This window comes from Orbicella franksi, chromosome 6 (genome assembly GCF_964199315.1).
Source record: "Orbicella franksi chromosome 6, jaOrbFran1.1, whole genome shotgun sequence".
Lineage (NCBI taxonomy): Eukaryota > Metazoa > Cnidaria > Anthozoa > Scleractinia > Merulinidae > Orbicella > Orbicella franksi.
In genome coordinates this window covers 26,490,992-26,505,867 of record NC_138150.1, presented here as the reverse complement: position 1 = coordinate 26,505,867, position 14,876 = coordinate 26,490,992, and the positions used below count along the sequence as shown (strand labels likewise).

The 14,876-nt window shown below is 40.5% G+C and overlaps 2 protein-coding genes across 3 annotated transcripts; one reads left to right on the top strand and one right to left on the bottom strand.

The window, feature by feature from the left end:
• The first annotated feature begins 1,495 nt into the window (after positions 1-1,495).
• On the top strand, positions 1,496-5,350 carry LOC145490790 (small cysteine-rich protein 8). 2 transcript variants are annotated; one of them, XM_081469886.1, is made up of 4 exons: positions 1,496-1,603; positions 2,606-2,721; positions 3,729-3,848; positions 4,650-5,350. In XM_081469886.1, the coding sequence occupies exons 2-3, from the start codon at positions 2,613-2,615 to the stop codon at positions 3,845-3,847; spliced, it is 228 nt and encodes a 75-aa protein (XP_081326012.1). In that variant the 5' UTR covers positions 1,496-1,603; positions 2,606-2,612; the 3' UTR covers position 3,848; positions 4,650-5,350. The 2 variants fall into 2 exon arrangements, with proteins under 2 accessions (XP_081326012.1, XP_081326011.1); XM_081469885.1 differs by having other exon boundaries at positions 1,500-1,608.
• A 2,536-nt stretch (positions 5,351-7,886) lies between these two features.
• Positions 7,887-14,731, bottom strand: LOC145490294 (cyclic GMP-AMP synthase-like receptor). Its single transcript, XM_081469422.1, has 2 exons — positions 14,216-14,731; positions 7,887-10,332 (listed from the first exon to the last, which is right to left on the bottom strand). The coding sequence occupies exon 2, from the start codon at positions 10,261-10,263 to the stop codon at positions 8,266-8,268; it is 1,998 nt and encodes a 665-aa protein (XP_081325548.1). The 5' UTR covers positions 10,264-10,332; positions 14,216-14,731; the 3' UTR covers positions 7,887-8,265.
• Between the last annotated feature and the right edge of the window lie 145 nt (positions 14,732-14,876).

Sequence of the window (14,876 nt, the reverse complement as noted above, 5' to 3'; positions counted from 1 at the left end):
AATAGAACTCCTTCCCGAACCCGTCAGACATACAGTAGAGATATAATAAATATCTCAGAGTACTGACCTCGTCTTCTGGGTCCGTACTGTAAGTTACGGATCCTCGTTTTTTCCCCATCGATTTATAATTTAATTTACGGAAATCGAAGGGGGAAAAAACCCCTCGAACTCGGTTAGTAACAGGCATGTAAACCCTGCTTTTTTTCCTTTACGTATGCCATCCTAGCCCCACGTTTTACGTTAAAAGGTCCGAAAATTAGTGCCTGTGCGTAATTACCTTGCGGCATTTTATCAAAACGTGCCTTTGCTCTCAGAAAAACTAATTTACTGTACAAACATTGCTTCTTCTAATGTGACACATAACCTGTTGTTACAATGTCTTCGATACACGAACATTTTAATTTAAGCTGTTATTGACAACCATTTGAGGGTTTTTGAAGAACACAAGATTGCATGTATGTGAGCCGAAAACCTTAATTGAAACATAGATTGCACGCAGTTGACTTACTATGAAGATTGAAATGGTTTCGTGGTGGTTCATGAAAAAAAATGGCTATAAAAATTTGGTACAAAATACATCAGAGCGAATAGTTACAAGATGCCAAAATCAGGAAATGTTAATTTCATGCCAGTGTACTTTGCTTCCTTGAACCAAACCATTCTAATATATGGAAAGTGGTTATTTTTGGTAACCAGTTAGATACCTTATTGTTTCATGTAGGAAACATTCACTGAACGAACACACACTGGACGAACACACAGGATTACAGCTCAATTTCTAACGTCAGAATCTGCAAATAAAGATAATTAAATACCTCGGTGGATGATACGTTGTTATTCTGAGGTGAAACAGAACTGACTGTCACGTGATGTTGTATCCCAAAGGCCAATCAGATCATGCCAGTTTTCAATTTCAATCAATCTATCAATCTATCAATCAATCGATCGATCGGTCAGACAGTCAGTCAGTCAGTCAATCAATCAATCCATTGTAAGGTTGAAACTGGTTATTTCCACTGAACAATGGACGACATTTAAGCGCAATTTCGAAACTATTTTAAGTCTCGTGTTTAATTAAGAGAATGTCAGCACCGAAAAGTTAATACCCTTAGTAACGCATGACAAACTCGCCATCTCGGTTTTTGATCGTAATTTTTGTACTCAACATTAGCCTTGAACTTGACTTTGGGAACGCGAAAACGTTTGTTAGTCAGGACACTATATCTGGTTGGTCTTACGTTTCTCAAAACGTCTATTATCATGACGAATTTCCAGTTTTTCTCGCTCAGCCAAAATTTTTCTTTAAGCGGTAAATGTTTTAGGTCTACCCTAGACAAATGCAGTTGGGCATGCGCTCTTTCCAACCTTAACAGGTGCACGCAAGTCCTAGCAGTTGTGAAATGACCTTCAATAAAACTGTTTTTCCAATTGACAGCTGTCAAGCTCAAACTAATTGGCTTCACGTTTAGGACTTCCTAAAAGGAGGCAAAGTCGCAGATAAAGATCAGTTGTACACAGAAAGCTAGCCTGTTAGGAAGGTTTCGCTTATCGCGGAAGACTGAACTTTTAACGGGAAGATATCTAAAGAGAAGATTCTAACGCTGTAAGGTTTGTTGCTTGTAGACTTAACATTGTTAGCAGCTGGGTGTTATCATGATATTTGCCTATGATTCCATGCACCTAGCCCAGGCAACTGGAAGAAATATAGTTTCTTTTTGAAAGTCCTTCCTTCTTTCGTTTCATAGAACATTAAGGTCGTTAATATTTTAGATGGCTAGATGGTAATCGGACCATTTACCGGTAAACTAAATATCTTAAAACTCTGTAACTGGGAACGTTTCTTGTTGGGTGGTGATAACACTCTAGAGTAATGCAGGACGACGATTTTATGCGAGCTTATTACATCAGGCGAGTCCGTATAACTGAGGGTCTCCCAGGGGGGTCTTTGTTCCCTTGTTCCCTTCCAAAATTGCCCTATGTTCCCATGTTCCCACACATTTTCGTTATTTGTTCCCCTTCGTAATTTTTCGAATTTTGTTCCCCTGTTCCCAAAAAATGGCTAATGTTCCCTTGTTCCCTTCGATATTTTGCCAATGTTCCCCTGTTCCCCAAAACCCCTGGGAGACCCTCATAACTGAAAGAAAGAAAAACAACAACAACAACTGAAAAGAATATTCCAGTCACTTTTTTACGTAGTTAGAAAAACTCATCTTTTTATGTAAGAAGAGCAATTTGATGTAGCATATATATAGCTGCTCGCTAAATCTTCATTTCATTTCGAACAAAATCTTTGAACGACTGAAATTAGTTTTTAAAATATGTTCTCCGGTCCTAGAAGTTTTCTTTCTTTGTTCTCAGAGATACTTAGAGCGAGTAGCAACTCGTTTTCGCCGCTTCACAGCTCACGTTTGCTTAAGAAATGGAAACTGAGTGAAATAATAAATTTCATTCATGTTTTCCTCTCCTAAGCCAAACTAATCCCAGCAATACATTTGATCCCAAAAAAGGAACCCAGTGACTTTTTGAGACGTCAGAAGTATACGACTAAACATATTTCAGCGGTTTTTGAATATTTGATAAGAATACGGCTGCTTTTTGGTTGCAGGAAGATTATGGCTGCCAAGTTTCATTTGTGTCTGTTGTTGATTATTTTGGGAACCATTACCGTGCAGGGAGCACGCCACCCAGGGAAGCCTCATTTCTTCCGTCGGCAGCCCGGATGTAAGTGGTTCTTGCTCGGATTATATATTTAAGAATGTACGCGCTCATTGCTACTGCGCATCCTAACTGCGCTCTTAATTCATGTCGCAACGTCACCGTTTACGCTCTTAAAAGGTCGGCGACCCCCTCTTTTCTTTTCATAGGTCGATACCTCTTCCAGTTTTCTCCAATTTGTTTTAAAAAAGCGAAAAAACGTTTCTGTTCTGGTATGAAAGAGGTTTTCTTCGAATGTGGACGAGAAAGACCAATACATATGTATTCTTTTTCAATGCCCATTCTACCTCAAGAAACCACATCTGCCGGAAAGGTTATTTAATATACTTAGCTGTGTCGAATTGAGTACGTTTAGCTGATCTTATTTTCACTGATGTAGCTTTTTGACCTTCTTTTATTGCTGACAAGCTGTAAGCCAAGATCGTCCTGAAATAACAAAATTTTAAAAGCTTGTAAGAACGCATGGTCTTCAATGCGCCTTATTTCAAAAACGAGCTCGGTGACCCCCTACTCCTTATTGTATTGTAGTAAAGTTTTTTAAAAAAATCTCTACACGGAAACTTTTTGGACTTGAACGTTCTTTAAAAGTATGTTGTGGACCTAGATTCTCTTTTCCGGGATTCTTCCGACGTTAAAACTTTGAATTGATTTATATCGACGTTTCGGCTAGTTTAACTGGCCTTCTTCAGGAAATTAAGAAAATAAAAGTGAATATGTCTATATGGACAGATATTTTTACTTCGCAACTGCAACTTAAGACAAAGAAGATACGTGGAATGTTTAAACATGTGGTAAAAATATGCGCGGGATTATACTCTAAAAGACACACCAGAAACATTACATGAACACGATATATCATCGTCAATGTATGGAAAACACGACCCTTCTCACGGTCAAAAATGCTATTTAGACTATCTAAGCTAAAATTATTTTTTTTCTTCAGGTTTTATTTGTGTTATGGCTCTTTTCTGTCTTTCATGGCTCATACGAGAGCAATGTTTTCTTGTTCACAGCGGATTGTGCTTCGATCAATGGCAAGTGTGTGCCAATAAATGAATATTGCCCGAACGGAGAATGCCATTTGCAGTCGTGTCCGGGTTACCAGGAAAAATGCTGCTGTCCTGTGGTATAAGGTATGGATTTGACCCGTGAAACTGATATATCGTGTTTTACTAACTTGCAATACACACACACAAAAAAAAAATTGAAAAGTGCTGGTGAAACCAAAGAAGTATCAACTGGTAATTTTGACGCCTCGACATGAAATTCAACGTCTATCATTTTAATCCTATATTTCCTTCCCAAAGTACTCGTTCTGTTATGCTCTGTAGAATCTTTCTATTCCGTTCGTTTGTATATTTGATGGCATAGGTTTAGACGCAAGAAGGGGCTAACAATTACCTTCAATTCACAGGAGCTGTTGGTAATTCTAAATGTTATGATTTATGCCGTTTTAATATGCCCGTACTATCGCTAAGATGTATGAATACGTTTTACAATCTCTTACCAAAATGGAGGACATTTTCGCCAAAAATACCAGTTCTTTTAGAGCGCTTTTCGATGGAGCGTCGTAAAACCAAACCCAAACCAATCAATCTAGCCAATCACAAAGGTCACAAAAAATCCAATGAACCAATCTCAAGACTCGAACTAAATACACGTATCTGACGAGAAGCGCGGGAAAAGGTGTGCGAGCGAGTCACGATTGGTATTGGTTTTACTTCTGATTGGATGAAAAAGTAGCGCGATTTGTTTGAGCCAATCGTGTAGCGTAGTAAAGCAAAACCAATTACTTTTCGACACTAAGGTGAAAACCGGTCTGGCGTGTTTTTCTTTGGAGGATAGGTTACAAAATATCCGAGCATATTTTCGCCCCAAATAAAGGTTATTGTTTGTATACCCTGTTAATATCATATCAACTTTTCCTTTTTCAGACAAATGAAATGACGTCTGTCTCCATGAATGAAATGACGGCCTTAACTTAGTAACAATGTAACGTCGGGTTAGCTGAAAACATAAACACTGAAGTGATTGGGTGAATTTGGGAATTCTTAAGGCAGGACTTGCTTGTAAGCACCTGATTTAGAATAATTTTAGAAGGGGATAAATAAAGGCTGCTCATTAAAAAGGTTTGTTCTGTCTCCATTCGTTTACCGTTTCTTGTCTCAATCCATTTTTGTCTCCAACATTTACTTTATATAGAATAATAAAACCTCAAATAATACCTGTTTGAACGTGGCTCGATGCCGTTTGAGAGCAGAACAGAGCAAATTAAACAAAAGGAACATTGCCCCTGACCCAAAAATACACTATGACGCATCGCAGGGTTAGCCACAGCATTTATTTAGTTCGGCGGTACCCATTCATACACCTGGGTGGAGAGAGGCACTGTAAGAGTAAGGTGTCTTGCCCAAGAACACAACACAATTTCCCCGGCCAGGACTCGATCCCGGAGTCGAGCGCACGCGGTTTGAGTTCTCAGAATTTGGTCCTTTCACTCTGCTGTTTTGACCTTGTTTAAGGCTTTGACTTATGGGCAGCACCGACCATAAAAAGCCTTTTTGAGTAGCTCTCCCTCTCTCTGAAGGGGTTTCTAATACCGCAAATAGCGCACTAAGGATATAAACCTTAAGTAACAACAACCTAAAGAAGTTTAGTGTTTTATAATTAAGCTGTTTTAAAATGTTTTACTCTAAGAATAATACTAATAATAATACTAATAATAATGATGATGATGACGACTTTATTGTCGTGTCAATTACATCTAGCAGCGGAGAATCCCTACTGCTAATAGGGGACACCTAAGTAGAACTATCTAAAAATAATATGCAGTAAGAGAAATTAAAATAATGAGTTACAAAGATGGCAGCCACTACATCCATCTGGGGTTCCTGGACGTAACGATAGATTGCGATCTTAATTTTAATGTGCATATTAGTAATGTCAGGAGCCATAAATCCGGGACGGAGACCGTAAGCGCGCGCCATTTCTAGTATTGGGGCTGTCCCTATGATACTGGGCAATTTTCTATTTTTAGAACAAATTGCGCCATCCCGTGCGGCACACGCGCGCACATACTGCGAGGATTTTTGTGGATGTTGCGCGGGAAAAAGGCGTCCGAAATTACCGAAATGTTTGATGCTTTTGGCCCACAACTCAATACGTTCATGTCTGTTGGAATTTTACTTCAGTATTTTCGTCGTAAGCTGCTCCAGTTTGAGTGAAGGAAGACAGTGTCGAATTTAGTTATGTGCCGCTTTATATCACTGACCAAGTTGTGTTCCGCTGCTTCTTTGACAAGAGCTCTACATTACTCCACTCTTAGTTTCACATATGTTGAAGATTAACAGCTTTTCCAAAACACAGCAAAAAACTATTTGGAAATATTTGGATATAGCAGCGTTTCAGGACTTAAAAGTTACCCTCCTCTTGGCACACGCTTGCGAGGATTTCACCAGAGTCTGACTATCTAGACCGAAAAGTAAAAAAAAACCAATAATAATTGCAAGTTTGAGTTTCGCCTGAATTGTAAGCAACGCTTGCTGTTTTATCAAGGCCCAATAAGTGACAATTAAGTTTATGTCTGTACATGCTGCTCAGTTTTGTTTGTGTAAAAATCCAATAAATTTTTAAATTGTCTGTTGTCGATGAATAAGAGCGCCCGCCGATGCGTGTTTTGTACAGTCAGTAAAACATGACAAATTGGAATTCCCCACTTTCGTGTGGAAACGTACATCGAACTCTAGTTTTTAAATATGTTTAAGGTTGATAAATGTTTGAGAACATATTAAAAGCTTAGCTGAAAATATGTGAATACAGGAGAAATAATCGGCAAAATTACGATGACGCTTTCTTTATGATCTCGAATAACGATGTCGATTTTGTTGGTTGAGTTATCAAAACTCGCCGTCTATTTTATTTTCGCAGTGTAAAATTTCACTATGTTAAAGAAACACACATGATGCTAGTAGCCTTTTGGCGTGGTGAAAATTGTTCCAGCACCTCGGCACAAAAGACAACGAAAGAAATCTTTGTCAAGATTTGTTGACACCGATGTACGCGCTGCACTATGCAAATGAACTACTTGTACGCGTCACACTTTCCTTTCAAAAACTTTTGCAAACTCGCCAAACATACAGAAACAATAAGAAACTATCAAAAGCAGGGTTTAGTTATGATTAAGCATTGTTTGGGACACTCACAGATTAACTCGATACCAGAGTAAAGAGTTTTCTTACATAACTTTTCTTTACAGAACAAGCGCAAAAGATGACGCGTACAACTAGCGCGAGTAGATATTATTCATTCACAGCGCGATATTGAAGTCATGTTTCCACCCTGAAAAACTCACCTTTTCCAGTAGCTCAGAGCATAAGACTACATATACGAGCCCTGGATCTTATTCCCTGCCTTATTCCCTGTCATCGCTGTTAAAAATCTGCAAGAGAATCTTGCAACCCCCACCATTTGATCACGCAAGGTGACAACATCCACGCGAGAGGTCACGCGAGAGCCTCCGACATGTGCGTGGATCAGATATATGACGTCAGGATGGCGCAATTTGTTTTAAAAAAAAGAAAAATTGTCCCATATTATAGGTGCGCGCGGATCTCCGTCCCCGATTATGGCTCCTGGTAATGTCTGTAAGAAAGCTAGCAAGAGAATTGGAGTGATCAGGAGGTTGAGGAATCGTATACCAACTGAGGCCAAATTACACCTCTACAAAGCAGCTATTCTCCCTCATCTTACATATTGCCACCTACTGTGGCATTTTTGCAGAGCCTCGGACACTCTCAGATTAGAGTGAGTACAGGAGTGGGGACTGTGTCCTGTTTCTGGTTTTTAGAGATAAGTTGTCTACCTACCAGCAGCTGTTAGGGAAAGCAAATCTACCAACATTGTACAATAGGAGACTTCTCTGATTACTTCCTGTCTAGTACGACCGATGAACGCGTATACCAAGCTACCATCTGGTTTTAGGTCAAAATTAATCTCTTAAACAGTCTGAACAGTTTTTGATTTTTCGCATTAGGACGGCTCGAAAAACGAATATAATGGGCGAAGTTTCAAATATTGGGGTTTGTATTTGAAGTCGAGTAGTGCACAGAGTTAGCTTTGGGAATATCTGAGTCTCTTAAAAAGTAAAGTAAAGAGTAAAGAGGAAAGAGGAAAGAGGAAGGAGGAAGGAGGAAGGAGGAAGGAGGAAGGAGGAAGGAGGAAGGAGGATTTACATTCGTTGAACTCTCGGTGAATCAGTTTCAGAAAATGTTGCAATTAATTAAAGCAAAAATACTAGCACGCCCAATCATTCAATCAATCCATCATTCGTGATTGGCTTACGCGGCTTCTTATACCCACGTTTTCCCGCGCTTGGCAGTTGCACTATATGGTTGCACGCTTGTTCTCTAATTCAAGTTCTGATTGGCTGGTTGCATTATTATCGTTCGTTGTGACTAGTCTGCGACTGATTGGCAAGCTAAGAATTTGGATTAGGTTTTAAGAAATGCAACTCCTCCAAACTCTTGGTAAAGCTTTGTGAAATAAAATAACTTAGCGAGAGATGGTTAGCACGTTATAATCGCGAATAAAATGCGACGGAACATAGCCTTGCTTCAGTTCTTTCATCAGTTTGTTGAGTATCTCTGAGACCCGGTTTCCAACCGCACTCCAGCACCAATTGGACTTTTCTTTTTGGTCCATTCTCTCTCGACAAAAAATCATCTTGATTAGATACGAGTTTATAAAGTCGTCATACAAGCGTAAACGATGTACAGTGAACATTAGTAGTCGCAGTTCCTTGCTTGCAGCGCACACGTTTTCAGGAAACAGAAGGTGTGGATCAGGGCATTGCATCAGAGATTTGCATATTGTATAACAGGAGCGAGGAGAGCTATCCATTGCGCAGAAAATTCGTTCCTCAGCCATGGAAGTCGAAATTCGCCAATATAATCCAGCATTTGGACTGTTCTGAATTGATGGCGAAACTTTTGGAATGACATGGTACTGTTCCGATCCCGTGTCTGGAGGTCTCATGGCACTATTGGGCCAACCGGCGATTTCAATAGCGGGAATGAGATCAACTGTGACCACCACCCGCTTGAACTGACATCCGCGCCACAGGAAGAACAACCGCGACCCGGGCTTAGTCTGGGACATATCCACAGTCACACCACCCTTTGCCTGGTGACTGTAGTCTCGAACCTTGTGTAGACACGTGCTCATTGCCGTCAGATCAGCGTTCTCTGAGTGTAGGTCAAAAAGAGAATGGAATTGTAGATGCAATTTCTCTGCGAGCAGAAAACCATCGCTGTCTAAGAAGTCTTTCCACCTTTCCATTTCCTGGCTGTGCATTCGAATTCTCAGATATCCAGGAGGATCACTGGGGGACTCGTAAGGGTAGCTAGCTTTCGACAATTCAGTCAAAATGCACATAAAGTCGATCTCGTCCGGCTTACCAACCTTGGTATTTTCCGCAGTGCTACCAGCTTGGAGAAGATTACATTGAAACCTCGGTTGTTCCAGGATCATGCTTTCCAATGCAGCCTTGATATAACTACTGATGTCTCTCTCTATTCTCTCTACTTCTGAAGTTCGCTTTACAAGCCCTAAACCCTCTGTTTCGTTTAGCCTGATGAGACAAGAGTTCACATCAACCACCATCATCAGGTCACCGTTTAACAGTGACACTTTATTTCTTTCTGTAGGAAGTGCTTCCCCAGCTCCAAATTTTCGTCTTTCACAAAACTCCTCATCAAACGGAATAGGCCTGCCAAATTTATCTCTAAGGTAGCATCGAAGTTCACGCGAATGCTCTTCTTTAAACCCGCTGTTTGGATGCCCTTGACGTCCGCCTGAAGGTAGAGTTTTTAGATCAACAGCTACAACATACCCGCGTGTTTCTATGCGGCTATCTGCCGAGAGGCCTGCATTGTCCTGGACATTGGAACAAGCACCAAACGTAAGAAGGACTTCTGCGACATGCCAACGACTTTGGTGAACAGCATAGTGCAGCGGTGTCGCCCCATGCTGGTCGATTGCATTCACTTGGGCTCTTCCGTCTTTCATCAAATGAACACAGATCTGTGTGTTGCCGAGTTCGGCGGCCACATGAAGTGGTGTAATTCCACTTTTGTCAGGAATGTTGGAACTTGCACCACCCGATATTAAAACTGCAACAGTATCAAGAGCTTTGTCTTCTTGTTGAGGTCTCGTTGACGCAGCTACCGCGTGGTAAAGCGCCGTCTGGTGGTCTACGTCCTGTTTATTCGGATCTGCCCCATTCTTGAGGAGAATTTTAAGACAATTTACCCTGTGCTTACTGGCAGCATAATGAAGCGCTGTCCTTCCCCATTTGTTAGGAAGGTCGACTTGTGCTCCTGACGTTATCAAAAGCGTCAGTATCTTTTCATGCCCATTCTCCGACGCATAGTGAAGTGCAGAGCGGCCACGCCTGGTCTGAACATCCGGTTTTGCACCAGTTAATATCAGTTTCTCTGCTTCTTCAATAGAGCCCAAGGCAGCTGCGCGCTGAAGAGGAGTTGCCACCATTACCTTGAATTCTCTATTCTCAGTGCCTCCGGTCTTTGATTTTGGACTATATGGCCCAATTCGAAGCCGCTAAGATAAGAAAATGTAGTTAGCTCTAGCGGACTAACTGGGGACACTAAACAAGAGCCTTAAGCGCTAAAAAGTAAATGCTAAAATGATCAAAATTATTAAAATTATTTACACCAGGGGCTTAAGTACTAATAATGCTAAAATGATAAGAAGTATTAAAATTATTGAGCAATTACTGTTATTAGTTAAGTTTTCTGATTCTGTTTCGGAAAGTAGTTAGAGTGAAGGCATCTCTTATGTCCTTACTGAGTTTGTGCCATAACAAAGCTCCTAAATATCTGATTGTATGTTTACCATTAAGTGTGGTATTGAAACCCCGGGGGGGTATTCCCTTATATGGGCCACATAGGTAAGTGCAGCCCCAAAGGGTATGGATTTTCGGCCGTTTTGGTCATAAATAGGGTATGGTTTTTGCACTCTAGTCTTGATACGGGTATATTTTTAAAAAGAAGCTACTTTTTCATCATTATCGAAAAGAAAATCAACAAAAGCCCTTCGCAAGTTATGTTTACGGTAAATTAACGTTGGTATGGACTAGGGAACTAATTATAACGCAGGTCTGAAACAGGGTTTTGAATTAAGGGTCAGGTCATAAATAGGGTTTCGAATTTTTGGTCAGGTCATAAATAGGGTAGGGAATATCGCAGATTTTGGTCATAAATAGGGTAAGGGTTTTGGGAAGCGGGCCGCACACCCCCACCCAATTTTTCTGGGAGTACCCCCCTGGATTGAAACGTGGTATTACAACATCACTATTCCGTAGCAGATGAGTAGAAGCTTTGCGTATGAAGAGGGAGGACACATTATCTGGTACAAGGCCGCGATATCTTGGAGGCGTCTATTATATAAGGCAGGCCGATTGGCGCGCTCTAATAGTTCATCGTAGCTCTCTGAGTGTGATCTGCATATAGCCCTTAATGCTCGTTCTTGTATGCGTTCCAGCTTCCTTTTGTCCGACGATTTACAAAAATGCCATATCAAATGACGATATGTTATGTTGTGGTCCGAGCCTATCAACTGCGCCAGTTCATAGGTGATTGAGGTTGAACGGCTGACAAGCCTCATCACGGATAGATAGATAGATAGAAACTTTATTAAGAATGTCATCAACCACCTAGCTGGGGAAAAACTCCCCTACTAATACGGGGACATAACAAAAACGAGTTAAATTAGAAAAAAAAAAAAAAAAAAAAAACCTATAGCTATTTACAATAGTAAAATTTAAATCCAAGTTAAAAGATGTTATGGTACTATGTACAGTGGATTTTATAATACAATAATACATACTTAAAAAAAAGTTCTTTAGGAGGAGCAGAGCGGACAGCCTCTGCAGCCATCATCTAGTAATGCATCAAGATTGATGAGATTTCTGATATTCGTCTTAAACGTGCTGAGAGATGTGGCCTCTCTCATGCTCTTTGGCAGTTTTGACCACAATTTGGGTCCTAGATATCTGATCGAGTGCTTACCATATTTCACCGAGTTAAACCTTGGCATTGTAAAGTCAGATTGTCTTAAGTTATACGTACTAGGGTTATTGCTGAAAAAATCACAGAGATAATAGGGGCATAACTTATGTTTAACTTTATACATCAAAGTAGAGAGGTCTTGAAGTCGTCTATTAAGTAATGTGGGCAGACCGGCCCTCGCGAGCAGTTGATTATAGCTTGAGCTGTTGTCCTTAAAAACTGCTCTGAGGCCTCTTTCTTGTATTCTCTCCAGTTTTCTAGTATCGCTAGCTTTACAAAAGTGCCATACTAAGTGACAGTAGGTAACGTAGGGTAGAAGGAATTACGGAAGAAGGAATTACCTCGTTCTTGTTTTAGGGCCTGTTTACAAGGAGAGAGGGTTACCCTAGAAGGCGGGTTACCCTAGCAAGCGGGTTACCCTAGCACTCAAACATTTCCTCTTCTTTTCTTCATCGTGTTTACAAGGCTGCCAGGGTTACCCCGGTAGGCAGGTTACCCTATCTGCGTGCTAGGGTTACCCTGACAGGCGGGTTAACTTTTTCCCTTGTAAACACTCCAGGTAGGGTTAACCCGCACACCTGGGTTAACTTTCTAATTCTTTCCAGACCCTTTGAGTATAACCGCGCATCAAGTTGTCCCGGGTTGTAGGGTTACCCTACTTGTTAAATTTTGCCTGTAAACCCGGGTTATCTTTTGCCCTCCAGCTAAGGTTAACCCGCTTGCTAGGGTAACCCTCCCTCCTTGTGAACAGGCCCTTAAACGTTCTAGAACGTTTGGGAGAATTTGAAAGTACCTATGTATGTAAGCTCTATTAAACCTGTAGCTTTAGAATCTCCTAAACTGTCTCCCATACAGTCGAGCCTCGATTATCCGGACTCGTTGGGACTAGACGAAATAGTCCGGTTAATCGAGGGTCCGGATGTTCGAAAATTTGAATATTAATGAAGAACAAAACTGTTTAAATAAGGCAATATTTAATCGTGAAACAACACTTTTACAAATCGTTTGGAAAACAATATGGTCTACTGTACATCTTGAACCACTCAACTGTGAGCCAATCAGAACTCATTCGAGTGTTCTTCATTAGTTACGACGCGTGCGAGCGCTGCTTTTGCTCTTTAAAAGCAAAACAAACTCGCTTTTTACGATACCTGCAGAAATTCTCGCGCGCTCATTGGCTAATTTTTATTGTCAATAAGCGGACAGACATATAAATTTATAATTTATGCGATACGTCGACGAGCGAGAGCGGACAATTTGACAATTTGTTATCGTAAAAAACAAATTGACGTTAGTTTTTAATGCGTCTGTCCTGTTATTGACAATGAATTTCGTCATAACATTGTCAAAGTAGTCTGCAGATCCACTCGACTGTCGCCCCGTGGATCCACAGCTACTTTGACAATGTTATGACGAAATTCATGATCAATAACAGGACAGACGCATGAAAAACTGATGTCAATTTGTTAAATTGACTGCACTTTTCAATGCTATGGTTTTAAAAAGAATATTGCTAAGGATCTTGATCATGACTAGCAAATATTCATGACAAAATTGCGACTAGAGAAAAAGTCCGAATAATCGAGAAATCCGGATAATCGAGGTACAGATAATCGAGGTTCGCCTGTATTTGAATCTGGCTGTACAAACGCGTGCACTGGTACGTTTCCACTGGGTCGAGCGAGCGACAGCTCATTCCGCGATTGCTATGACAGCCAACACAAAAGCGAGACATTACACCAATAAGCCGCGAACCATTTATACGAGCATTTCGCGTTCTAGATAAGCCGCGCTCGTATAAGTTCGCATTCAGTATATCAGTTCGGATATTTGCTGGATACCCACCTTTATCGTATAAGTTCTCGTAGTTCAGTTCGCATCTTATGAAAGCCGCGGCTTATTATTGTCGAATAAATGACCCTGTTGTAAGCTTTGAAGAAATAATGCCGGTATTCTTTTTATCATTTTCGGTCATGATGTGCACATGTACTTATTTTTTTTCCTTCTTGCTATGTCACGAATACCAAAATTCTGCTTTCTTTAGTCTTGCTAGTTTATCAAAATGAAAGATGATCATTCCAGCTGTACGGCATTTTTTTCTTGTTTACTACGCGTAACTGCGTATTCTTAGAACTTCGATTCGCTACATCTAAGTTTTCGTTAAGCATATTACCCTGCAATACCGACGTCACTTGGTCACTAACAGCTTTATAGTTATATGCTTCCAGCACCAGGTATACTGATGTTTTTCATCTTTAAAGAAAACTGATCTAGAGTCGAGACACGTCCGAAGCAAGATTCAATAATGGCATTGTGAGCCCCGTTTTGAGTGTAATTCAAAACACCACTAACGTATACGTCTGAAATAGCTTTGACCCTGATTACTGTAGAAGTACGAGAATATTTTAACCCACCTTTGCTGACAGGATCGAAGACGCAAAACTTAATCAAAGAACAGTTCGTGTTCAGGATTTTAACTTTTCCATTTGGATAATCGTATTCATTGCGTTCGGCAGCCCGAGCGTCCGACAGAGAGCTCACAAGGGCGCTTGAATTATGCGAAACTACGGAAGTCATGTCACTCCACAGGCTACCCATCTTAGATGAATTATTAATTGTTTTTTATTTATTCTCACATTATACTAATAACTTCGTTTTTTAGCATGATAATTAAAGCAATCCCATTTAATGCATTGTAGCTTCGATCATAACAGATGCCCGTAAAATATGACTTCCTTGTCGTCCGCGATCACTTCGGCTCTCCGCGCGATGTCCATCGTCAGGATATTTCAGAACTCCCATGCACCCTGATGCACGGCCAAGCGGTTAAACAGAGCGAGAGATTAGATTATATCGACATAACATTTTCTATGTAACTGGTAAGTCCTGCAAAATGCTACTTATCTTATCCATCTCATCGGATTAAAAAAACAGGGTTTATTTAAGAGACAAGTTTTTATTTTTATTTTTCATTCAATTATTGTTATTTAGGGTTTTGTCGTTCGTTTCAAAAACAGGTAAAAGGGTAGCTAAACTTCCCAGTTCTGCTGTTACCCTCCTCAAAAGAAGCTTTAA